The sequence below is a fragment of the Ixodes scapularis genome, unplaced genomic scaffold, assembly GCF_016920785.2.
Source record: "Ixodes scapularis isolate PalLabHiFi unplaced genomic scaffold, ASM1692078v2 PGA_scaffold0__279_contigs__length_252992795, whole genome shotgun sequence".
NCBI classification, from domain to species: Eukaryota; Metazoa; Arthropoda; class Arachnida; order Ixodida; family Ixodidae; genus Ixodes; species Ixodes scapularis.
The window spans coordinates 172,213,613-172,240,005 of NW_024609835.1; the positions used below are offsets into that span (position 1 = coordinate 172,213,613).

The 26,393-nt window shown below is 45.8% G+C and overlaps 1 protein-coding gene across 1 annotated transcript in view; it reads left to right on the top strand.

Annotated features, from left to right (window-relative positions):
• The window catches only part of LOC120847345 (macrophage mannose receptor 1-like), a 138,503-nt gene that overhangs the window by 85,918 nt on the left and 26,192 nt on the right, over positions 1 to 26,393 (top strand). The window contains exon 12 of the mRNA XM_040504049.2: positions 4,106 to 4,132. Coding sequence (XP_040359983.2) covers positions 4,106 to 4,132 — 27 coding nt within the window. The remainder of the gene's footprint in view (positions 1 to 4,105; positions 4,133 to 26,393) is intronic.

The window sequence follows — 26,393 nt, forward strand, 5'->3', positions numbered from 1 at the left end:
GGGGGGGGGGGGGGACAAGGGCAAGAATAGACCAAGTCACAGACCAGGCCATTATAAAACACCACAAGTTTTGTTTTTATTAAAATGCACACAGGCCATCTATCTTATTTGTTGCCTCGATAACATATTGTTATCTAGGAAATGTAGTAAATTTTTAAATGCATACAGAGTGTTTAATTTTATTCATAACATATTTAAAAAAATCCGTGAAAGGTACAGTGATGCGGTTTGTGCAGGTGGGTTATATGGTCAGGGAGATATAATATAGAGTGCAAATCCTCACAATAAGTCAAACGAATAGCTCATTTTTTTTAATAACTGCCTTTGAAATTAGTGGAAATAAATATATGGTTACAATTAGCAACTCGCTGAGCGTAATCGAAAACCAGTAAATCAGTCAATATTAGTATGATTTGAAGCGCCTAAAAAGAGCGGGGTTGCACCAAAGTTACCATTCGCACAACAACCGCAATGCTATGCTAGTGGTGCATAAACGCGGATGATAAGAGACAGAACTACTGCGTGGGCGTGTTATCACTAGAGCTCCGCATTTTGGGGGTTTATTTTTGTTCAAGTTCCGGAACGATTCTTAGGGATTTATTTTTTCGCCACCGATTCGGTGTTTTCGGTATCAATTTTCGGTGTCAGCCAAGAAATCAAAATTTATCAGGGCCCATCTAAAAGAAAAAAAAAGGACATATGGCATGGAATTGTTCAACCTCCGGGGAACTTACGCGTTACCCAAATACTTAAAGACCGTCTCCGATCGAGAAAAAAAACAAAAAAAAAAAAACGGAATAAGATGTGCGGTTCCGAACTAAGGAAAAGCCTTCCGGACAGCCCATTTGGGGGTGCTGTCTTTCGGGTCAGGAAGGAATAAAGCTGTAGACCAATATAGTCTTCCCTCGGAGAAGATTTTTCGTAGCGTGAGCTACACTGGCCGAGGTTGAGCAGTTTCACGTGGCTCGCATAATGAGCCATGCTCCGTGCTGCGCATGCGCGGGGAGCAGTGACGTCACACGGCGCACAGCTGGTGCGCCGGAGCCGCCGCCACCACCGCGTGCGCCTTGCCGGTCTGCGCACTCCAGAGGAGTGACGTCATAGCCACGACAGACGCACTGGCGCCGCCGTGTGCCCAGCTGTGCGCCTCCGTTTGCGCAGCAGCCAAGTCTGACGCTGCACCGGAGTCGCTTGGTAGCGCCTCTCATTTTGTGCGCATAAGCTCACGCTACCTATATCCTGACATAACCGAGCTAAGCCACCGCAATATTTTTTTTTTTTCATTGAAGAACAGTTTTGATTTGGAGTTTATTGGTTTTCTCTGATTTTGACAAAAACGGCCCGGGGGGGGGGGGGGGGGGGTGTTGGTAAAGTCTAGTTTTCGAACCTTAGCCTTGCTCCTGCTGCACGAAAGGTAACTTTGGCGCTCACTTGTGCTTCCCACGTGTTCCAAGACTTTCTAACATTGATTGAATAAAGTTTAGATTCCACTGCTCATAGATCATACAGAAGACAGTCTGCAAACACGAGTCCCCGCAATATCCGTGGTTCGAATGCCACGTGCCAAGTTTTCTCCTTGAACTCATTGCCATGCGGCATTCGAAGCACGGATCTCGCGATGACTCGCGTTCGAATCTGTATGCCATGCAGACTGTATTTTGTATTATGCACAAGCAGCGTGACCCCGGCCTAAAGGAATACCCCGGCGATATTTCGGACTCTCTCAACTGTATATAGTTTCTGAATTCCCGGCTTGCACCCTTTCCGGTATGCTATTTAGTATCGTGACATTCCTAAAAGTTATTGTGAAATCGGCCAATCAAAATTATGTGAAAATTAAAATTCAAATATAACCGCACTTTTCATTGCCGTGACGTCTTATCAGTCGAGCAAGCAGTTTTATAAATAGAATATGTCAAGCATTTGTTCTGTGCTGGCGCTTCGGCACTGGGCCGGCCTTCCAAAGCATTTATCAGACACCATGAAACTGCTTGGAGTTTGTTGGGAACAAAATCTACAGTCCAAAGAGTGAACCCCGGCCTTCCGGCGACGTCACTTTTTCGTTGTTACCAAAAGAAACTCAGTTTGAAAAGCATGGTGAGGACCGAAAGTGTTAATTTAATATCTTCGTGAAAAAATATATATTTTAACCTAATAGTTGGGATACTATTTGAACCATGTTTCTTACTGTGTTCAGCAAATGTTCAGGCGAATCGGGGACCATAAAGAAATTGCCGAAGTGCCCCTTTAAGGAATTTTTATTGATGCTCAGCAAGTTTTAATTGGAACCATATGTTTATTATCAATATTTAAAGAGTGAATTCACATATTTTAGTTTATTATTCGACTTATCGTAACCACTATCTTTCTATTTATGTTTCCCTAGCCATATAACTCGCCTCCACAAACCGGATTAGTGTAGCCTTCACGGAGTTTTTTTTTTTTAAATAAACCTGCTGAAATTAAAATCGAGCACCCTTATAATATGAGGAAAGGGAATGTTTGAATGTTTTAGAGATAAAAAGGACAATGAAACGCTTTTCTCTAAGTACTGTTAAGTTTTACGTTTTGTAGCTTAGGATATATGAACCGTGCGTTAGACTTTGTTTTCGGCTCTAACTATTACATTAAAAAGATAATTGAAAAACTTGAGTACAGTAAACCTCTCCATCTCTTGGTCAGAACGTAGAGTGACGTGCTCCGCTGGCGGTTGATGCCATACATATCTATCACAGTAATGCGCATGGGCTGGCGATCGTGAGATTGCCTGCTATGGCCCGCCTTGTACATTGACAAAGCTGGTTCACACATCTGTTTACCTGGTTTAACTGCTCCTTACGGATCCGTCGGCTGGCTTTTCGAGGTAATAATCATATATCGCTAAAGAAAAAAAGCATATGTAGTTTTTTTTTTTTTTTTTTTAGCAGATCACGGGGAATGAGGAACCCAGTGAATGATAATGCTCTGAAAGCGATAAGGCCTAAAACAATGCGATGTGTGCAAGCGAAACCTCCTGCGCACTCTTCCTGAGCGCACCTAATTCCTTCGGCCTAATCGTATTTCCAGCTTTGTGATTGGCCGAGGTCTTTCTATTCTCCGCCGCGATTGGTTGTCTTCTTACGTTCTGCAGGAAAGTGAACGCACAAATTTGTTTTATAACGTAGGCTGTCTCGAGCTACGGGGTTATCCATTGATGTATTTATTTCAAGCGTCTAGTGTGGTAGAAAGAAAAAAAAAAGAATTACCGAAAACGATACAAATAAGATATTTCGATAACTTTTTCGTTGTTTCGTTTTCTCTTTCTCATCCTCCTCTGTTTTTTTTCTTTCTCTTTTTCGCATACATTTTTTCTTCTGTCCTTTTTTTATCGCGAACCCTCCCCCAACCAAAGCTAAAATAAAAGCAGAAACCGCACGCAACTGGGGAAGACGTTCACAATTTAGGGACTTTCTCTAAAAAGACGAAACCATGACGCCGCATTCGCACCGCTCGTACATCATACAGCAGCCATCATGTCAGAACTATCTCCGGAGTCCGGATACTCCACAATCATGTTTCAATCATGTTTTTCTTGATAAATATGTATGCTTGGAACCACTCTGCAGACAGTTTTCATGACCAATGCGACAAGACCATCATGCAAACAACAACAACAAAAAAACATATCTGAGGCAGCGTATGCAGGGTGTACGATGAATTAGCGGCGTGGCATAAATTGAAATCAGAGAACTAGCGGGATCCCTTTAGGATAACTTGGTTTCCCTCGGCACTCACGCGCGTTCTTCGAGCTTTGGTTGCGCAACACACTTGTTCGCCGCCTTCCGTGCCACGTGCAAGTACTTGTGAAAGGCCGACGACCAGACACGAGATTCTGCAAGGCAGACGATGCTCCTCGCCCTGAGGGAGGAGGAAACAGGCAACGGAGGACAGGGTACAAGGGGTGAGAGGAGGAAGCGGAGGAAACTGGAAAGCTCGAACTGGTCGTCGGTTCTCAACTAGGGGCGCTTATCTAGGGTGTTTGTCTAGAATGGGCTTAAACAATGACTAAAGACGCAACAATAGAGTGTATCTATAGCTGTTTAATATATCTCAAATTTTCTTTCAGGAAGTGGCCAATCTAGTCCACTCACTGGTGAGTAGCCGACGTCTCTAAACAAATATACGTTTGCCCGTTGTCTCACATTAGAAAGGAATATGTAAACTCAGCGTTTTATTTTCTTTTTAGATTCGCGCAGCTTTTCAGTGAGCGGTGCGATTTCCTTGTAGTTTGTGTAAAGCGTAAAAAAACGTGTTTATCATGAAAATAACTTTTTAATTATTCCGTTCTCGTTTGAATGAGATTTAAGGCATCCACTATAGTGAGCGACATCTTACATAACGCGGGGCGTGACCTATTTTGTTCACGTTTCTTGCTTTGGGATTCGTTCTTCGACGTTCTTATTGCATTGTGTGGCAATCGTATTGGTTGCGGCATCATCCAATTAGCAAAGTCGGTTGTAATCATATTTCCCGATTGAAGGAATGTTGAATGTCCGAATGTTACCCGACGCATTTGGAATTAAACTAATCGAAAGCCGGTATTTAACACGCCAGCGAGGCTGATAAAGCATCGCCAGAAATGCTACCTTATAGCATTCGGCACCTTTCGTCACGTGGATTACCGCAAGCTGATGTCGATAAGCGCGGAAAAGGGGAATCGAAACTTTTCATAATTGGGTAGTGACACAAACCTTTGGACTCACGGGGATTGAACTTGCCACCGGTTTGGATGTGCGCTCGCTCTTTTGCGGTCTCTCCGGTGATTGCAATGCGGCACTGCGGCGGAGTAGACTGGAAGCGCAGCTGAGGGGCCGTGGGAGCTATGCCGCAGCGCGACCGTAGGAGGCGTCACTACTGTACTCGAGGACAATTTTCGTTGACTGTGCCGTGAAAAGCACGGGAGCGCGTGCTTAAAGGCCGACGACTAGACTCGAGATTCTGCACGGCAGAAGATCCTCTTCACCGTGGGCTCACAGGCAACGGTGGACAGGGTAGAAGGGGGGGGGGGGGGGGGGCGAGAAAGGGAATCGGGAGGAAAGTGGAAAGCGCGAACTGGTCGTCGGTCTTTAAGGGGGCCCTGCAGTCATATTTAAGCGTCTACCTTTTTTGCGGTTTCCACGTCTCTTGAAGTTCGGGCAAGTCAGCGGGCATGGAGAGAGTGACTAAATATCATTGCGTCATATTTTAACCGGACAACGCGGAAACCTCCTCCACCAACGAGGGCGACTTGCGGTACCGAAAGCGCGCAAAATGTGACGTCTTTGGTCCTGGGCTTACTACTGATCAGAGCCGTTAAAAGCTCCTTTTTAGTCGAAATACAAAATATAAGTGACGTGAACCGTTTTAATTATTTATTAAAGTAGTTTTTGTTCAGTATTTTAAATCATAAAAGAAACGAATGCAGTTTATAAAGTATGGAAACAAGAAATGACCCGTCGACATACCCGCCACCAAGCGGTGGAAAAGGCGGCGCATACAAGAAAGTAGTAGTGGGATCAGGCGTTGGCACGGAAAGGTCCCGGATGTACGCGGCGGCGCTGCGGTCGTATAGACAGGAGGATCCGACCGGCTCCGAGCGTTCCGAACGTCTTCGGCGAGAAGCTTTGTCTTGCGGTTTGGCCGTTTCGCAGTATGGCAGCGCGAAGTGGCCCCCATTCTGAACTGATCTTTACCCCGTGTTTTCTGTCGTTTGTGGCCAATGAAGTGTCATGCCCAATTAGTGTTTAATCGCGCAGCAAATGCATTGAGGGCCGGTCTGGGTGCCCGCTTTATACAGCCTAGCTAGAACATGCTTTAGTAGTGCCCTCTCGCGCCGTCGACACGGAGTGCGGCAGCCGTGAGCTCTCGCGATGAGCCCACTACCCCTCCTCTAGTTCACGGCCACCCAAGTAACCAAGGACTTCATGAGGGAGGTTATTTTTTTGCTTGTTTTTTTAATGTTAATTTGCCTATAACTTTTAAAATAAAGCGAATTTCCAGAAAAGAAAAGTTTCACCACGTTACTACGTTCAGTGCGCTCAGGTTCGGTGCAAATTAAAAACCAGTAAAGAAGTCTTTGCAGAGCCCCTTTAAGAGCCGTTTGGTTAAGCTTGCTCGGTCTGCCTACAATCCTTTTGGGGAGCCAACATATGTGCTTTTCGCTTTCTGCTTTTCGGCGTGAATGTCGACTGCTTCAGAATGGGTTCTCCTCGGGTTTTCTTGGGTGCAGGAATTAGGTCCCTCGAAAGTCCGTCGAACACTGCGAGAAGAATTCCTCGGGCTAAGTTGTTTATGCGGTATCCCGTTACATTATGCCCTAGCTTAAAGTGCCTGCTGCCCACAACTGTAGATGGAGATTTATAGTCTAGAACAAAGTTATTTCTTGGTATGCTCTTCATTCCCGCGGTGCTTAGCGAATCATCTCTGAGCAGCTGGTGGATAGGCACGGGGGAAGTCTTCCCCGATGTCGACTTGCGATTCGGGACACAACAGTAAATTATTGAGCCACGCGGAAAAGAGCCCTTTGAGCAGTAGGGTGGAACCGCGAGAACAGCTAAAGTAGCTTGATGCGTTTGTCAGTTTGATACATGCTATTAGAGCCCTCAGAGTCTCATAGCAGGTGTCACCATAACCGTCCACAGTTTTCATGTATTGTGGAAAGTCTGGGAACAAAAGCTTCTAAGTATGAAATGTGCTTCATGGAGCGGCTGTAGAAGGTGAACGCGTTTAAAGGCTTTGAATATCGCACCCGTGCCCTCAGTTTGGTTCTATGCTAAGGCGAAATGGTGCGTTGCCCTTCTCCTCACCAGTGCGTGTGAAACTGTCGATTGTTGTAATCAGTACTGGCTAAGATGCTCGACCCACTGAGACGTATGTCAACTTCATAGAATTATTGATTTTTGTTATGTGTGATGACGATAACGCAATATTGGATTTTGGTTTTCGAATTTGGTGCCCAGCTGGAACGCGAAAAGTTCGTGAATTTCATTCTGATTATTTAAGCCAGTTATGTAAACAAACAAAAGGAAAACAGCGAGAGTACTGGCAGAAGTTTTTTCAAGAAATTTTGAAACTAGAGCTCGTGCATTAGAAAGCGTTTAATAGCGTTTTATAAAACGAAGAATATTTTAGTTTATAATTCAAAATCTTATAACGGGAGGAATAAAAATATCAGACAACACGACACAAAACTTTGCGTTGTGTATTCCGTTATCCTGTATTACCGTGTCTCGCCCGGGGTTGAGATTATGATGTTTTATAATCAGCTCGGGGGTCTGGATTATCTTCCTTAAACTTTACTCGGCCAGCTTGATATTAAAAAGGGTAATTCTTGTTAATAAGGTGTAAACCTAAAAATATCATCCTCAAATATTTGAAGAACAAATTATTTGTACGCCTTTCCCGAAATTAACATCCAGTTCCATGATATTGGACGTGCGACCCTTTCCATAGTATGACGCAATTGTTCAATGAATAGCATTACCATTTGAACCTTTGTGTACAATCCACAGTCTTCGTTTGCTAACTTTCTTTCGAATATACTACGTTCCATAGAGTAGCAAATCTCGTTTTAATACATCTATTGCAGCAAATCGATGTCATTAGCACGCTAGTATGTTTACCTGTTTCTATAACAATCTTCTGGGTGTTCTAAAACAGCCTTTGCTAAGGTCAACATTAAGAGCCATATATTTTTAGTTTACATGGCTTCATGCAAGAAAGTCAGTTAAAAAAATTACAAATACATGGTAGACAAAGTGTTTCCAGACACGCGCGAAATGAAGTAAACTAACGAAATTCAAGTTGTTTGTGCGCTCTCGTGAAATTTTCTTGCGATACATGGCAGGTATCGCCTCACTGATTTGGCTATAATATCAACATTCCACGCATAATTGAAAGAGAGAAATTTCACCAGTGTTCTCTTCATTCCCCATCCCCATCTTTCGTTTCTGTGAAGGGTCCGTATCGCCGGCTCTGGGAGTATCACTTGGCCTGCTGTCTCTTCTGTTGATCGTCGTGGCAGCCATCGTAGCTCGAGTCTACTTCCGCCAACGTCGACCGGGGCCTTCCGTGTTTTTCGAAAACGCCGTCTACATGGAAGAGCGCCAACCCCAGTCTACGGAAACTAGCCCTTCCCCATTTCCAGGGGCTTGAAACTCATCTCCTTTCTTAGTGACGCACACGCATCGTTTCGGTTTATTGACTTTGTTTATCATCCGAAAACTTCAGAGTGACGTAGTATCATTATCATCAGCACCACGTGGGCAACTTTAGCTTCGTTCTGTTTACCTGCACCCATAGAGTTATTATAATGTACGCTAGAGGTTCAACTGGCGCTACTGCCTATGCGACTACCGTGACGCAAATTGAAGCAGACAGCAACCAGTCTACTTTTGCGGTGCTCCTGTGCATTCCTATGGGAAAACGCGCGTGCATTTTGTCTCTTCGCCGAAAAATAACACAAAACACTGGTTATTTCGGTTGTACCGAATAGTATTGTAAAAGTGTAATTGCTTTAGTTAGCGTTTTTTTTTTTTTCATTAGTGAACGATGTTGAACTTCGGAACATTTCAGTCCCAAACATGCGTTCCGCAGCAGGTGTGTAAAGACAAGCCACGATTCATAGCAAAATTACAATCGAAACGAATATAGATTGTGTTCAAGGCTCGCCAGCATTCTGGTGACGCTTACATAATGGTAATATGCCAGTCCTGTCACTATGAGAATGACCCCGTTGTACATGAGCGGATAAAAACATTCCGAACGTAAAGAATAAAGTTCGTTGGCTATGAAAGGCGTCTCTTCGTATTGTTTTCTCTGCAGGGCAGCTTTTATCGGGCACTTGTTGTCAAAGATTTCGAGCGTGCGGGTGATATTTTGAACTTTGAACAACCATCTTCGTACAGAGCAGAAAGAATAAAGAGGTACTTACTTAATTAAAATCGGAATATATTACGTGGCCTTCAATTTATTTTGATTGCACATGCACGGGTAGGGGCTGATCCAGTGTTACTGCGTAGTTCTTGCTGTCTCTCTCAATTTCCAGATGTGCTTCGTTCGTCTGGCACGTATATCCCTCATGATGAAAAACGCCGACGTCATGTTCACGCTAATAGTGTCCGCCAGTGCACATAAATGCACGTACGAAGCCGTTTTAGCGCCGTTTTTATGCGATAAATTTGAAAGAAAAACGCCGTAACTGAGCAATTATTTCGTTGGCCTTACTGAGGAATGTTCCAGGCTACCTAGTTCGCACGAATTAATCGGGATATTTGCTCTTATAATCGAGCACAGGGAGAAAATGCAGTAACTCTTTCCCATAGAAATGTATTACCGGAAGTCAATTTTTGACTGTGTTGTCTGCTGCAATTTGCGTCAGCACATTAGCGCCACTTGAACCTCTAGCGTACATTATAGTAACTCTATGCCTGCGCCTCCTGCACCGGTACAGAAAAGCGTAGGGCGGTTTTGCGTCCGGTCGTATTTGAATGCACTTACCCGAAGTGCACTGCCCTGCACTTCACTGCACCGGTGCGGAGGTGGAGGTAAATCGACCGAAGCCATCGTCATGTTACTATTTTTTTTTTCTTTTACCGGATTTTGATCATATCGATGCAGGTTGTTAAAACGGTGCGAGACAATTCCCCCGTTGTCTGGTATGTTATTGACATTGGTTGCGAATGGTCTATTATTAGGCCGTAGAATTTGCGTACGGTGTTTATTTATGAGGAAAATCGGCGGATGTATTTCGGTGTTTATTTATTTGTCACATATTCGATTTTCGATATATGAAGCAGACATGCTTCGGAAATGCTTGAGGCGAACGCGTAGGTAATTCATTTTGTCTTCATGTTTGCAAAGAACATCGTCTGTTTTGTTTTGTTTTAGTCGACTTGTATATTCTTACACCAACAGATGTTTATTGGTGTTTTTGGTTTTTAGCGAATTTTGTATTTCCGACACTGACGCCTGTTTATTGGTATTTTTAGGTTAAAACCGTAACGCTTTCGGCATACCTTTAATGTCGTTCGTGATAGTAAAAAATAGACGGAAAAAAAAAGAAAGGGTTAGCACTGATCCTTTGACTGGAATTAATACAACCGTGAACCACGCTGAGGCAATCTGGGCCGTATCTAGTACTATAACAAAAAAAAAGTATTGAAAAAAAAAAGGACCTGAGAGGAGAATACAAGACACTTTGACAGACGCGATACCGTATTATTTTTCCACCGTCTGTGTTAAAAATACCGGGTGTTTTGTGAGCGCTCTTTGGGCGTACGAAAATTGCATAAACAAGCCACTAAACGGAGTGCAAAGAGACTCCTCACAAGGGCGTCTTTATACAGTGTCATCTTTTCTGGGAAAAATATAAAAAAAAAAGAAAAAAAGATCCTGCTATTTATAGGCACAAAAAGGAAAACGTAAACAAACCGTCTGGTTGACGCCGCTACTCCTAGATGTCAGCACCTGTAATAAAACTCGAAAGCATCTTTGAGATGAACACCCTAAAGCAGATCCAGCTGATTCCAGTGTGTGGTGTGAGTGGCAGCGTCAACCAGACGATTTGCTTCAGTTTCCTCCGATGTGCATAAGAAAAGGATGCATGTTTTGGCTTAAAGTTTTTTTCCACAAGTATGCATTCATGAGATTTGACTATGACACTTGCTGATTGTTATCTTGTCGGGAGGAGTGTGGAAACCCCCAAGAAGGTGGACGAATGTCTAAAAGTGGTGACGTTAAATAAAATCAGTAGCCGTGTCTTGAGACAATGTGTGTGCGCTTGTCTGTTATTTTATGTATTCACTGTCTCGGATTTTTTTATTATGACGACAAATGCACCACTTAAAGACACTTTTTTGACAAGTTTAAAGAAGTGCTGGACCGATGTTTTGGGTGAAAATGTTGGGTCGTAATGGCATTTGTGGCGCACCAATTTGTTATAAGTTACGCTGTTTTGAGCGAAGTCGTGTCCAAATTTATTAAATAACATATAAATACAGTACGCAGCCCCTGCATGGTGTACGTTTTTGGAATCTCGCTTCCTGAGGTTCCAAAAACGTTACTTGCCCGGCCAGACAGGCCAGCTTAGGGAGGCGCTCTGCCCGGTTTAGACGACGTGGCGCAACGTGCCGACCGTTACATCGGGCATAGCTGCTAGTTACCCATCCATCCGGTATTCGGCAACCTCGGCATGTTCCGTGATCGTCGAGGGTCTTCGTGCCTGCTCGCACCTCGAGATCGGACCGTGGTTCTGCTGTAGGCACTTTCAGGCAGCTGTGCGTGGGCGCCGCCATAACTGACCTTCAGGTTTTGGTTCCTCTTATGCCGTTCGCTTCACTTCATCATTGCCACAGCAGGACGGGTTATTGCCACTTTAGCTGCTACTGTGTCCTTCTCCCCAGCGTAAGCCTTTCTGGAGGCTCGTCAAAGCCCGCTTCAGTGGCTTGGCACCTCGGTAAGACAAAAAGAGAAGGTCGGCAGTGGCAACTCAATCTGGCGCGTGCTCAAAGCGTCTATAGCGACGTGCGGCAACAACAGCAGCAGGCAACGTTACTAGATCAAAGCAGCAGGGGCCAAGGCAGTGGCAACGATGTGCCGTCTCATGAGGAGCGCGAGCATGTTTCAAGGAAGAGGCCTAAAGTTCTGCCGTACGTACACCTGCTATAGACGTCCGCGTCGTCGTCGTCGCAGCGCATGCTCAGAACGATGCTCGAGAACAACTTTTTCTGGCAGTTAGAAGTGATCAGCGCGCGTGCACAGCTTTGACCGGTGCTCGAGGTCTGCGAGCGCACAGGTACCCAGAGCTTGGGCTTCACTATGGCACTGGGCTTGACGGCCTGCAAAGAATGCACGCAGATGCAGGTGCAACGTCCATTCCACACAATCAGAACCGTTACTCTTGAAAGACGATAAGTGGGAGCTAATTTTGCGCGTGCACAGCGAACCTGCGAGCAACGTCGAAGAGTATGGCGTTCCGTGAATACCCCTAAAGGTGGTATTCACTGGGCGCCATAATTGAGCGCAGCGTTCACTGTGCATGCTCAGAACGACACTCCATTTATCTTCCAAGAGGATTTACAATCTTGGTGGTGTGAGGTGCGCGTTGCGGAAGCGTTGTAGATGCTCATCGTGAGCTCGTGCCCTGCGACAGCGGGCTCAATTATGGCCGCCAGTGAATAACACCCATAGAGTTATTACAATAAACGCTAGAGGCTCAGCTGGCTTTAGTGTGCTGTTGCATTTTGAAGCAGACAGCAAGCAGTCAGAAATTGACTTCCGGTAATACATTTCTATGGGAAAAAGCGAGTGCGGTTTCTCTCTGCGCTCGATTATAAGAGCAAATATCACTAATAATTTGTACGTATTAGGCACATTGTAACATTTCTCGGTCACACAGAGGAAATAATTGGTCAGTTACAGCATTTTTATTTGAAATTCGTGGTATGAAAAACTGTGTTAAAACCGCTTCATACGTGTATTTATCTGCACTGTCGGGCACTGTTAGCGCGAACACGGCGTCGGCGCTTTCCAGCATGGGGAATATACGTGCCAAACAAACGAAGGACATGTGGAAAACCAAGATAGACGGCAAGAACTACGCAGTAATACTGGATAAGTAACTCCTTGTGCATGCTGACGATCAAAATAAATTGAAAGCCACGTAATATAGTCGGATTTGCAATAAATAAGTACTGCTTTATTCTTTCTGCTCATAAATATGTGCGAAGATGCTTGTTCTGGGTTCAAATCATCACCCGCACGCTCCAAATCTTTGCAAATAGGGGAATCCATATAGAGCAGGTGCCCGATAAAAATGGCCCGACATAGAAAATAATAAAAAGACACCTTTCGTAGCTCACGAGCTTTATTTTTTGCGTTCGAATGTTTCTTTAACCGCCCGTAAAGGTGCACGAAGGAGTCATTTTCCTCCAATGACAGGACGGGCATATTAGCAATATATAAGCACCACCGAAATGCTAGCAATCCTTGAACACACTCTACATTCCTTTGGATCGTTAGTTTGCTTATAATCGTCGCTCGTTTTCACATGCCTTCCTTGAAACAGAAGTTTGGACCTGAAATAGAGCGAAGTTTAACATCATTCAGTGGTAAAGAAAAATGCTGTAACTAAAGCAATTACACTTTCACAATACCAATAAAGGTGCATACTATCCGGTACAACCGAAATGACAAAAGTTATTCATGTTATTTTCCGGCGAAGAGACAAAATTCACGCGCGTTTTTCCACAGGAATACACAGGGAGGCTGAAAATGTAGACTGCATGCCGTCTGCTTCAATTTGGAACCGGAAGTCCCGTAGACACTAGCGCCAGCTGAGCCTCTAGCGTTTATTGTAATAACTCTATGATAACACCTACACAGGAGAACGAAAAACGAGAGAGAGAGAGAACAAGCAAGCATACGTCCTCTCCGCCACGGCTACTCCCACAAGGCCTCGCTCGCAGCGTCTGATTACCGCTGACGGTTTCGCTCAATCAGTGCGATCAGAGAACTTCGTTCCAAGAAACACAATAATTTGATCAACATCCATCTGTACGAATCAGATATGTGGGTACCGTACCAACCCGGGAAGCTCGCCGGGCAATATTTTGAAAAGTGCACATTTTTGCTTCAGTATCATTTTAACTGCACTCAGTTCATTGGCTTATTTATACAATTTTTTTTACGCCCGTATAGTGTTCAGGAACTTCCCGTGGGAGCCCGTGTTGAAATAAACGGATTGGTTCTGTGACGGTGTTGTGTTTGTTCCCTTTATCGTTCCTTTGTCTTTCTTTTTTTTTTCATCATTGCTCTATAGTTAGTGTTATGTATGGAGGCCAACGCTACATCACAGCAAAGTCGTCATTTAATAAGGCAGGAAAGATAGAATATGCTCGACGCGCAGCTTGCTCCAGAGTCCCCGCTCGTGCTGCTCTCAGGTCCGCGTGACAGGCTCGCGTATCGACGTCCTGGCTGCTCTCGTGGTAATACCCACGATACTACAGTTAGCTTGTGCGCTATCTCTTATTTCAAGAAAGTATTGTGTTTTAATAAAATCTGTAATGCTCGCTAATTACTGGACGTGACTTACTGTGATTGAAATACAGTTTTCGGTTTGATGAAAAACTGAAGAAAACTAATATGTAGTTTCAGTCGGATGTTCCTTACAAGTGCGAGGAGATTCGGGAACAAATGGTATTTGTTTTCAGAAACTTTGATACAAATGTTTCCGAAAAAAAGAAGAAATATTTATAACGGGCATGGCGGCGGGGGCCCGAGGGCGTGGGTATAACTTTAGTTTATATATATACATATATATATATTTATATATATATATGCAGGGTATTCCACGTAACTTGAGCCAAGGTTTAAAAAGTGAAAGCCGTTTACAACTCCCTGTAACGCCGAATTGGAGCGCAGCTCTTGAGGAGGAGGAGGCAAGGGTACTGAGGGGAGGGTAGACCCCTCCTCCTCCTCCTCATCCTTCTCCTCCTCCTTCTCCTCCTCCTCCTCCCTCCTTCTTGAATATGCTCCGGGGGGGGTCACGTGACCTTGAGGGTCACGCGACCTTGGGGTGACCTTAGTGGGTCACGTGACCTTAGTGGGTCACGTGACCTTGGGGGTCACGTGACCTCGCGGTTACGCCGACGGCGACGCCGACGCCGCTCAAGCCGGAAACGGGCGCCTAAGAGCTGCGCTCTAAAATATTTTGGTGCATTTTAGGGAGGCGAAGCGTCTATACGTGCTGCTGCAGGACTTCTAAAGGGCCACTGAAGACAGAAACATTAATGATTTTTTTATTAAAAGTAAAGCCTTATATGTCCCATTACGCGAAAAGGCGGCGTCGGCGTTGTGCCCGAAAGATGGCCATAAAGATACCTCGTCAAGCACACCCCGCTCAAGATCAAAGCGTGCGCAACTCAGAAATAAGAGGCAAAAAGCACACCAACGCAGATTCTTCGTCGCGAAAGCCGTGAAGCCGGTGGGGGTTCCGCTGCGCAAGGTCAAAGCGGACGCGCCTCAGAAATAAAACACGAAGTACAGCCACCCAGATGGTTCGTCACGGAAGCCGTGGAGCCGGCGGGGGCGCCGCACCTTTGCAGTGGGGGAGCGTAATGCCACCGCTGGAGCGCCGTGTGCAAAAGGTGCCCTTCGGATTTCATCTCTGCTCGTAGTACTTCATACGACGGACTGTGAAGCGACGGCGCGGGACGATAATGCCTTCCACATTCGTGCACGTAAGCAGTCTTAAGTGTCCTGCAATTTTAGAGCGCAGCTCTTAGGCGCCCGTTTCCGGCTTGAGCGGCGTCGCCGTCGGCGTAACCGCGCGGTGCATCATGAGACGCGTGACGTCACTGGTGACGTCACTGATAACGTCATCAGTGGCGACGACGTCGTCGCGACTACGATGACGTCAGTGTCACGTGACCTCACAGGGGTCACGTGACCCTCGTGAGGCGACGGCGACGCCGCTCGCAGGAAGGAGTAGCAGACAGGGCGAGGAGGTGAGGAGGAGGAAGGAGGGGTATACCTTCCCCTCAGTACCCTTCCCTCCTCCTCCTCATGAGCTGCGCTCTAATTCGGAGTTACAGGGAGTTGTAATCGGCTTTCATTATTTTAGAGCGCAGCTTTTAGGGACCCGCTTCCGGCTTGAGCGGCGTAGGCGTCGCCGTCGCCGCCGGCGTAACCGCGAGATCACGTGACCCCCCCCCCCCGAGTTCACGTCAATGCCCCCAAGGTCACGTGACCCCCCCCCCCCCCCCCCCCCCCCGAGTTCACGTGACCTTCCCCCCCCCCCCCAGGGTCTTGCGACCCCCCCCCTCCCCTGAGGTAACGTTACCCCCCTCCCCCCCCGACGTCAGGTGACCCCCCCCCCCGGAGGAGATTGAAGAATGAGGAGAGGAGAAAATGAAGGAGGAGGAGGAGGGGTACACCCTCCCCTCAGTCCTTCTCTGCACTCCTCCGCAAGAGCTGCGCTCTAATTCGGCGTTACAGGGAAGCCTTGTATGTCCCATCACGCGGAAAGGCGGCGTCGGCGTTGTGCCTGAAAGATGGCCATAAAAATACGTCATCACGCACACCCCGCTCAAGGTAAAACTGTAAACGGCTTTGACTGTTTTTGTCTCAAACACTCCATGGCGGCAGAATAAAAGGTGCATCGCGAAATAAAAACGCGCCCGTTAAAAATCTGCGTGTTCGTTGACCGTCATGCTCCTCCCTGTTTTGGGTTTGAAATAACATAGATGGTGGAGGCATTTTTCGGAAATTTAGAGGTTTCGCTTCTTACACGTCTATGACAATTCTTAACGACATTCCACACGTATATAATTTTACGAACATTTTAAGCACACTAGGCTTTTCGAACGAAAATAATCCAGACCTCGAAATTCTCAGCCAACACGGTTCAGAAAGGAATACCTCACTGAACAGAGGCGCGCCGTCCGAACGCGGAGAATTAAAGCATGGAAGGTGGTCAGTTCGGCGAGCTGGTACTGATTAAACATGGTTAAAGTTGCATACAAAACGACAAGGGCAGAGGAGAGAAACACGTAGGCGACAGACAAGCGCTCACTTACAACTCAAGTGTGTTTGAAAGGAAGAATGAAAGAAATAAGTACAAACGGCGGAATCAGCTCGAGCGACGGCAACACAGGTACGCGCTAACACAGGCACAAAGGCACAGGTAGTGCCACTAAATAAGCTACGCTTCAGAGTAACGACACTTGGCCATATTGTGTCTTAAAATCATGGTTGCCAGTTATCTGAAGCTTTATCTGAAATAACAGGAAACGATTTTCCGCCCGCCATAAATGTATGAACAGTTCGTAATAAAGCAAAGCAATATCGCGTGACCTTCATAACACCGAATCCTAATGCTGAGGAAGTCGCACTTTTGAATCATGACGATCGGCAGTTGCGTCTGCTCTGCATACGAGCCAAAATGGCGACGCCCACAACAATGCCGGGGAACGGAGTGCCGATACTCTAAGCGCAGCTCATTTAGTGGCTCTAGGCACAGGAGATCAAGCGAGGCATTCGGATTCGTCCATACGCATAAGGTTATAAAATGGTTATTTCCTTCTCTGCTAAAGGTTAACCCAAAACAGATTTGGGGGGGGGGGGGGGGGGGGAGCTTTAAGTTAAACGGGTGTTTTGCAGTGCACCTGACTAGGCGCAGCAAGCAGACGACTGCCCTCGGTCGAAACAAAGTCGAAACTGGAGCAGACGACGAATAATATGGCTGAATGATGTCACTGGAATGGTCTACGCCTGCACATATTTCACCTTTCCGGCACATTAAATACAGAGGAAGATTGTCGTGTTAACCTGATTTGTCTCTCTTTTTATATATTTTATGCTATATATGCTTATGGAAAAAGCTGGTGTAGCGTAAAATAAAATTGCGGTGCGCTCATGGTCTGCATGGTCGCGGCATTGAAGAAAACGAAGAACCACGCTGAAACATCGGAATGGAACATCCTGCTGAAACAGGGACTTTGATATTCGGTGAGACGCATAATCCTGCTTGAAATATCTATTTTCCCAATCGCCATGGTACTTCACTGCCCCCTTTTCTTTAGAACTCTAAAAAAATCCTTCTGTATATAAAAAAACAACTTGTAGTGGAATGGCCGATCCAAAAATCTGAACCTAAGTACAGACAATAGTGAGGAAGAAATGCAATGGAAATCAGCTTGCCTGCGACGGTAATGGCATACGACGTGATGTGACGGCGATGTCATGCGATGATGATGCGACGAAGCGAGGGTAAATACCGTCACCGGCAAGCAATGGAAATTAGCTTGGCTGCGACCGTCGCAGGCAAGCTAATTTAGCCCGACTATACCGTCGCAATGCCGGGTTTCTTGGGAAAAAGCTGAATTCGGAATCTTGCAGATAAAGCGCGGCAAAGTGCATTAACTGTGACATCCAGTGCAGTGGATGTTTATAGGGAGTTTTCAGATGACGTGAATCCGCCCTTTTGTTGTTAGATGTCAGCCTAATGACACTTATAAGCTTTTGTTACTACCAATATCAGGGTGTGATGCGAATCTTTGGAATGCTCGCCTTCCGCACGCGCCATTCCTCTCATAACAAAATGGTGGGCGAAATGACTTCGGGGAGAACACCCTACAAAGAGCTATGGCCGCCAGTGAATACTTCTAGAAAGTATTCACTGGCGGCCATAGCTGTGTGCGCGACTGCTGAGCGCGTGCTGATGGCGAGCTTCCACAGCTCTTTTGTAGCATGCATTTCACACCCTCAAGATTGCCGGCCTTAGCAGCCTATTAAAGGGGCGGTGCAACGATATTCAACTGGAACATTTTTTACTTTACACGAGCTTACTGGCACTAGTGGGACTCATGGATACTCGCACGCAACGCCACTGACCAAGAAACTCCTTTGTTAAGCTGTAATTTCGAGGACAAAACCGAGCGTTTTCATTCAATCTCTCCTTCGCAAAACCTGATGACGTAGCTGGGCGGTAGCAGTACCGCCCAGTGACGATATTTGAATGCGGCTCATAGATTGGACCCGAGCATTGCCTGAGCACTCGATTTGGGCTCGTGATAATCTATATCTCGAGAAGATTTTGGGTAGTGTCCTGTGTCCAATCGCTGCAATGACGACAGCAGCCGAACCATAACAATGTCTGGAACTCAGCGCGTGTCCTGTGCCTTGCCAACCCCAGCGCGTGGCTATGATCAACATTGGCGGCATATAATCTGCTCCATATCACGTGGCCTCTTGTTCTGGCTGCGAGTTGAGGGGGTGAACTTTGCTCGTTTTTCTTAATTTTTTTCTGCGACTTCGATTGCGTGTGGGGAAAAACGAACGGGTATTTCACAGGTTATTAACGTCAGGGATCCCTTCTGAACGGTATTTGAGGAAAATGTAAAAATCGTTGCATCGCCCCTTTAATGTGGGCTCGTTCTGAGCATGCGCTCTAAACAGCACCCACAAATATGGCGCCCAGTGAATACTCCTTATAGAATGAGGAATATTTTAAGAGGAATGTTTGACGAAAAGGAAGAAGCGCCTTATTCAAGCTTGAAACGACTTCACGAATCGACAGCGAGTAATTGGAAAGCCTTTAAAAATAAAGTAACAATTCCGCGCAGTTCCAGTTGAAGACGTTTGATACGGCTACGTTACGACGGGTTAGACACTGGGACATCCATGCTTTGTATTTTACGTGCAAAGGTACTCTTTGAATTTGTTGCTTTACGGCGGCAAAGCGTAAATGTCCCTGTGACTCGCTGTCGTAACTCGATGTAAGGCCTAGGTAGTCACGGATTCTCGCCACAGTGTTAATGGGCCTAAGGGGCACAACAAGGGCCCCATGTTACGCTTTTTGGACTCCCACGGCCACTATAGGCAGAAGGAAGGGACGTCAACGACACACCAAACGCAGATTGGATGTTGACAGAAGAAAACAAAAGCAACATCCGAACCGCGTTCGCTGCGTTGCTGACGTCACTTCCTTCTCCATAGTCGCCGTGGGAGTCCAAAAAGAGCAACATAGGGCCCCTGGCCGCACAAACATCAGCTCCGCTTTGCGTGTGGAAGCGAATGCCTTAGTGAATACAATGCTTGATTGTGAGTTGAAATCCAGTGCAACTGGTGATCTTACTTGTTTTTGCTTGACGCTTCCAAAATATTACTTCTACAATGATACTCTCACAACAGAGCGCAAGCTCGCTGCAAATGCGTTACCAGGATAGCATTGTAGACCAAAACACCACAGTGTAATCCATCTTTAAACCAACGCGCTGTTTACCAAGAAGCCCACATGAGGCGTGAGCTAACCCACAGTTCCCGCACGAGGCGCTGGGCGCGCGCAGGAACCAAATTCACGTGAAGCTTCTGCGCATGCGCCCTGCCAACACAGCGCCATCATGGCGACGTGACGTCAGGACCGCGTGTTGGTGTGCAGTTTGGATGACTACTTTCGTTTCTTCAATGTTTTTTTTTTTTTGGGGGGGGGGGGGGGGGGGGGCACAGGTGTTGGTGTGAAATCCGCGGTCTTTAGGGCAATCACATACTTTTGTATTTCTAATTTTTTATTATCGTGGGGGTCTTCATTATTTGGCTCACGGGCCGGGGAGAACACCAGGCATATCGCCAACTTTTCTGGGGCGTTCTGTGCAATAAAACGTTCCTGAGGATATATCAAAATTATAATTGATTGGCGTTATAGGATACCTAGGCAATTACAATACTCGGGAAAATTACGATCTTTTGTCAAGAAGAGCAGAAATTCATAATCTTGTGAATGTGGTCTACTGGATTTAATGCAAAACATTTGTAGAGCTGTGGAATGAAATCTAAACTCGTCCGAAAATTCAATTACTGCTTATTATTACGTTAACATTAGTACCCGCATGATAAAGAAAAGCTGACGGCGCCCGCCTATGGACATAACAATGTAAAGGGAAGCGCGCGCGTAGAGAGGAGGAGAGTGGTGAAGGACAAGGGCGAGAAGGAGGCGACGTCACGAGGCGGAAGCCAATGCGCGCGCGGAGGCCAAGGCTAGTCTGAACTTGCAGGTGTGCGGAGTGCGTAGGCCTTGGTTTGCGGCACGAAATGGAGTGTGAATCAAGTACTAGCGCTAGTCCAAGTAGGCGGCAAAAGAAGACGGATTGTGAACGAAGGATATGGTCTACCGAAACCGGTGAACAGCGAAAGCAGCGACAGGCAGCAGATGCCGCTGCTAAGCGTGCAAGGCGGGCGAACGAGAGCCGCCAAGGCCGCAAAAAAAGAAAGGAAAATCCATTCATGCGTCTTTAGGGAATGCGTTAGCATCACCATTGGAAGCACCACACACTTCTCCCTTTGGGAAACGCTGACGCTGACCCTGTAACGAAGCCAAAAAGAGGCAGCAAGAAATAAAGGATGCAAAAAAGAAAGCCAAAAACAGAAAAGTGAAGGGCTGCAGCGTCCGCGTTTGCCAAAGGGGTACGTGTGTGGTATTTCCGAATGGTCATGCTAACGCACTCCCTAAGAATCGACCAAAGGACCTTCTTTTTTTTTTAAATATTTGATGACTGTTATCTGAAATATGCCCGGAAAAAATTGCGGTGTTTGTTGTTGTTCAGTTGAAATTATAAATTTAGTGCATGGTGCAAAGCGTTGATGTCCAAGGACGTTGGGGATGAGCTACACTACGCATCGGCGCACAAGGAGGGCAAAAATCACGAAGTTGTTCGTTACGCCTAAGTGTTTCGCCGGTCATGCCGGACTTCGCACAAAGCGTCTCTGTTTGAACTTGCTCGTTGAGAGCAATATTATTTTTAAAGTACAGTTTCACCATTTTGATATTTTAAGAGACGCGTAAACTCACTAGGACAAGTGATGGCCATATCAACGTGGTAGAAACGTCTTTGCAAGCGATGATTCTCTATCAAAGTACCCCCTAATCCAACCATTTTCGCTTTCGGTGTATCCGCGACAATGCAGTGGGCTAATTTCATCGTTCCAACCTTCCTTCGCATGTGCTATAGTTTGTTAGGGCCGACTCCACAACATGGGTTCTTCAGGAAGAGTTCAGCATGTTCATAGGTAGGTTTCTGTATGAAGCTCAAGATCTATAGCAGCTCCTCAAAATCTCACACGCACTTCATTCATTTAAAAAACGTATTAATACGTACCGTAAAATACCGTAAAAACGCCCGCCAAAAGTGAAGAGATCAAAAGTCAAAAGTCAAATTGGACGTCTGAGTGATTTATACAGCGTAAGGTTGGTCTGACAGTAGGGGCGACTCTGGTTTACGCTGTAGATGAGCAATTTAGCCAGTGCAGTACAACCGCTAGCCTGGGGTCTTTAACGTGCACCAAGCAGTAGTGATACACTACCGGATGCCGGTACGATGCTCATCCAGATCGAAACGGGCAGGGGTGGGGCTCGAACCCAGGATCCCTGGGTTCTGCAGCGCGAGCTTTCGCTCCACGCGCGTCGAGCTGGGTGAAAAGTTTGGGGTGGGCGACCGGTCTTACGAGGCAACGCAAGGAAACACAAAGATAAAACCTAAGCTAGGGACAGCATATGACTTCCTAACTCTTTCAATGGATCAGCACCGCTGTACAGTCGTTGTCGGTTCCTGGGAAAAGCTCTTTGAAGCCGATGTCGTGCGGCTTAGCCCCTCGAACGAAAACAAGCTAGATCATTTTGAGCGAAGGTTTGATCATTTTACTTTTTCTCTTTGAGAGGTAATACGTCTCTGAATGTTTTGCCATCATAAGTTAGTTCAAGTCACTGCAAATTGTTAAAGGCCTACATTCAGAATCGTTTTATGTTGAAAAAAAAAAAAAAAAAGAACACAAAAAAAGGTTCCCAATTTTTTCTGTACATTCCGACTTGCATTCTTCTCTCCTTATCAGCCGCCTAGGTGGCTCCGAGGCGAGAGCGCTGGCCTACGGATCCCCATATGGCGGGTTCGGCTCCGAAAAAGAATACCCCCAAGATGTTGCGTGAAGTGCTGCCTCACATGTCCTGCATGTGAAAGTGGCATTGTGCGGCAGAGTCTGCACAAGTTTCCGAAAAATCAACGGGATCGGGACCAGGGGCTGGCTACAATTCCTGTAGAACAGTTACGGGCACCTCCGATAGCGGACGCTTCGCGATTTACATGCTCATTGCATTTCGTGGAAAGTGACTACCATGACTTCGCAGGTGTCAAAAAGGAAATTCCATACCATTCAATTCAGTGACGTACCGTCCACAACATTTTTTTTTCAGTGATAATTGTAAGAAAAGATATGTAATTATTGCAAAATGTTCGACAAAAACAAAAAAAGAAAGATACGTCCACACTGGGGATTGAATCTGGGCCCGCTGGGTGTGTCGCTGAGGTACTGTGGGAACTCTTCGTGGTTATGCAGCGGGTCCACTGTAGGTCGGAAAATTTGCTGCCGATTTCCCTCCAGCAGAGGCACTCCCGGCTCGAAGTCGGGCAGCATCACGCATTGACCACATTTGCACCTAGTAAAGAAATCGTACACGTGCGTATTCAACTCGAATTACGCACTTCGTGCTTGACGTTTGCACGAGCGATGTCTTCAGCCACGAGAAGGGGCAGCGGCTCGGCGACGTCTTCGTGCAAGTCGGCTTGGTGGTCGGGCTTGGGGGTCGGGGGTGTACGAGATGAATACCAATTTTTTTTTATCGGTCCAAAATTTCTCTTTCGAAGAAAGACAGATTCGCCGGTACCGCGAACGACAGTTCTGAAGTAGAGGTCCCACGTCCGTCGTCCGCTGCCATCGCCGTTCAGTCCGCGTAACCCTCGATACGCAATACGACGCTATGTTGAGAATTACACCGTGAACGCACAGTATGCTTCCGGTTCTCTGTGCAACTTTTTTTTCAATCAACGCATTTGCAGCTTTTTGGAAGTCACAAATAATGGGTTTCGCATTTTTTTCGATTTTTAATGTCATCTGTGCGCCTTTAATGACCAAGGACTTTGATTAAATTTGGTGGTCGTGTCTCAACCTTAGAAAACGGCCCGTGACCACGAAAAAGAGAGTGAGCGCGACTCAAACCGGCCAATTCTCGATCGGCGGTTTTCGGGCGGAAAGAAGCCGGATTTCGAGCCGCAGATTCTGTTCTGGGTAGTTGGGCTCTCACATGTAACGTACAACTAAAAACCTCGGCGATCATAAATTCCCTGTCAGTGTCCCTTTAAGAAAGAGTTTTCTCTTTTCTGGCTGCTGGTCAGCCTTTAAGGGAAGTTTGAAAGAAAGAGATATTTTTTATATTGACGTGCAATTTCTCGACATTTAGATAAATCATTTGCGCTTCTGCATAAATAACAAAGCTACAATAATGACTAAGCATATTTATTGTATTTTCGAAAAATTAATTAACAAATCCCCATTTGACCTATTTTTTGCCCTTTTACATTAAGTAGCTTGTGGGCGAATCATTTGTTAATGTGTCTTTAAAACGTGTTTATTTGATGTGTTTCACAATTTTTCTTGCATAATTTTTTTTCTTTTAAATGTAATATTGTATGTACACGTTTTAAACATTTCATAACATAAATAGATACAAATATTACTATGCGTATTCTTCGGTGTAAAATTGACGTCCTCAAGCTTCGAAATTCTATATCCCAGGAAGAAAATTGACTACGGCGTTTACATATATCTGAATGTTTGTCCAAAGAACAACGGTTTAGCGTATAAGCTTTACGCACAAAAAAGACCCGAACCATGTTTACATGAACTGACGTGGAAACACCCAGGTATGACTGACCTGTTACGTCTTTATCAGAACAGATTATATAGCTGTTGGCGGGGTGTTTTAATATTTATTTCGCGATATGCAAGTTAGGAAAGAAAATTTGATGCTGGCACTGTATCATATATCCAAAACACAAATCTCGCTTTTTAAAGAAGAAACAAAGTTTATATGACCGCCGTGGGAAATTGTATTGCATCATACGCCATTTATTCCAGGTAACTTCAGCGGTACCTTACCACTCCTGCAAGCTGGTAAAGTCTTCGTCTCTAGTGAGTCAGTATAATGCGTTCTTAAACATTCTGGCACTGTACAAGCAATCGTGAAGTTAATCCTTCCATGCGCACATTGCCCTCTTTGTTTTAGAGCGCAGCTCTTAGGCGCCCGTTTCCGCGTTTCTCGGCGTCGGAGTCGCCGTCGGGGTAACCGCCCCGCAACATTGAGGTAAATAAAATTAATGTTGAGGCTACGTGACGTCAGTTTCAGCGGAAAAAGTGAATTTGTTCATGGATGACTTGACACGAAGTCATGCGACGTCATTTTCCCTGCTAAATATAGAGAAGAAAGTGAATTGGTGGTGAGGTCACGTGACGTCAATTTCCCCGCTCAATTTAGCGGGGAAACGTAACCCCTTTAAACTTTTACTTGAAATTTTCCCCGCTAAGTTTAGCGGGTTAAGGAAGACGAAAGAAGGTTACGGATGTGCATACACTCCCCTCCGTACCTTCCCCTCCACCTCCTCAAACTCCGCTCTACTTACGCAATAGAGAGGTTTGTAATCGCCTTTCACTTTTTTTCTCGCAGTCTTTATTTGAACCTTTGGTGTCAGACAACGCCACATCAGCCATTGTCCTTTGAAAGAAACGTATAATTAGGCCTAATATATTTTGACCGCGAAATCGTATCATTATCAAAGATACTGGCGGTGTGAGAGGAAATACCAGATGTTGTTTGTCAGCAATTGAAGAAATCTTCACATTACGGTTGGGTGGACTATAAACTCCTTCAAGCTAATCACAACAGAATTTTTAAACAAAATATTTTTTCTGTTGTATACACAAGTTCACACATCGCCGATGAGTCGTTTTTAATCGGATAACACGACAACCTGATGAACCGCTCCAGATGTCTAATCGGTAGTGTTTGAACGTCTGCATTGTAAATAACCGGGACGTCACCTAGTTTTACCAATCAGCCCTCGCCGAATCGGACGCAGAAAGAGGCTTCAAAACTTCAAAGACTCTCCGGTACTCTATATTAAAGTTGGCGTTTTCTTGGCACACTCACTCATCATGTTCGTACTGACTGACGCAGACGTATTTACAGTACTCTACACTCTCAATTCCTACAATTTACTTTAGCCCTGGTTGCACGTTTCAGGATACCCAAGTCGTCCTTTTCCAGGTTCAAGTAGGGTTAACAACATGAAGATCGTTCTGAAATTGGACACCCTGAGACTTTGAAACGATCATATGTCCATAGAATTTGCAGTTATGATCACTTCGACATTTCACCGGCTTCTTTATTAAATCACTTGATCGAACTGCGCATTTTGGAGGAATCGTCTAGTGCTTCCATACAGGGGCCCCAAACGTTTTCTGTTCGTTGAAATCCTGAAACTCTACAAACCACATTAACAGAACCTCAGAAGTTGCTGTTTTAGCAGCACCTAATGGCAGACAATGGTTTAGCTAAGACACCAATGCCAATATTTTACAGTCACTTAAAATACCTTTAGAACAAACTCAGTGATCCAGAACCACGGTGGAAGAAACACATTTAGGTGATTACTCTGGCCGCTCTTCCTGCGGGGAACGAGCTATGAGATTGTGTTCAGAGCTAGCCTCGAACCAGGAGTAATTAGTTCCGCGCCGCCGCGGAGGGCGCTGAGGTATCAGGTCCCTCCTCGGCGGCCACGGTATCGGCGACGTAGCGTGCTCGCCTTTTTCGCGGTGTGGTGGTGTGCGGCCAGTGGATCGCCATGTGTTCCGCTTTGTTACTGTGTCGATCACTGATGCCACCATCATTCACGAAGGTGAGCCTTAACCCGAAGAAGAAGAAGAAGAGGAGGAAGAAGAAGAGGAAGAGAGAGAACACAGATTTACGGACTCTGACTACTTGGTGGCGGCGT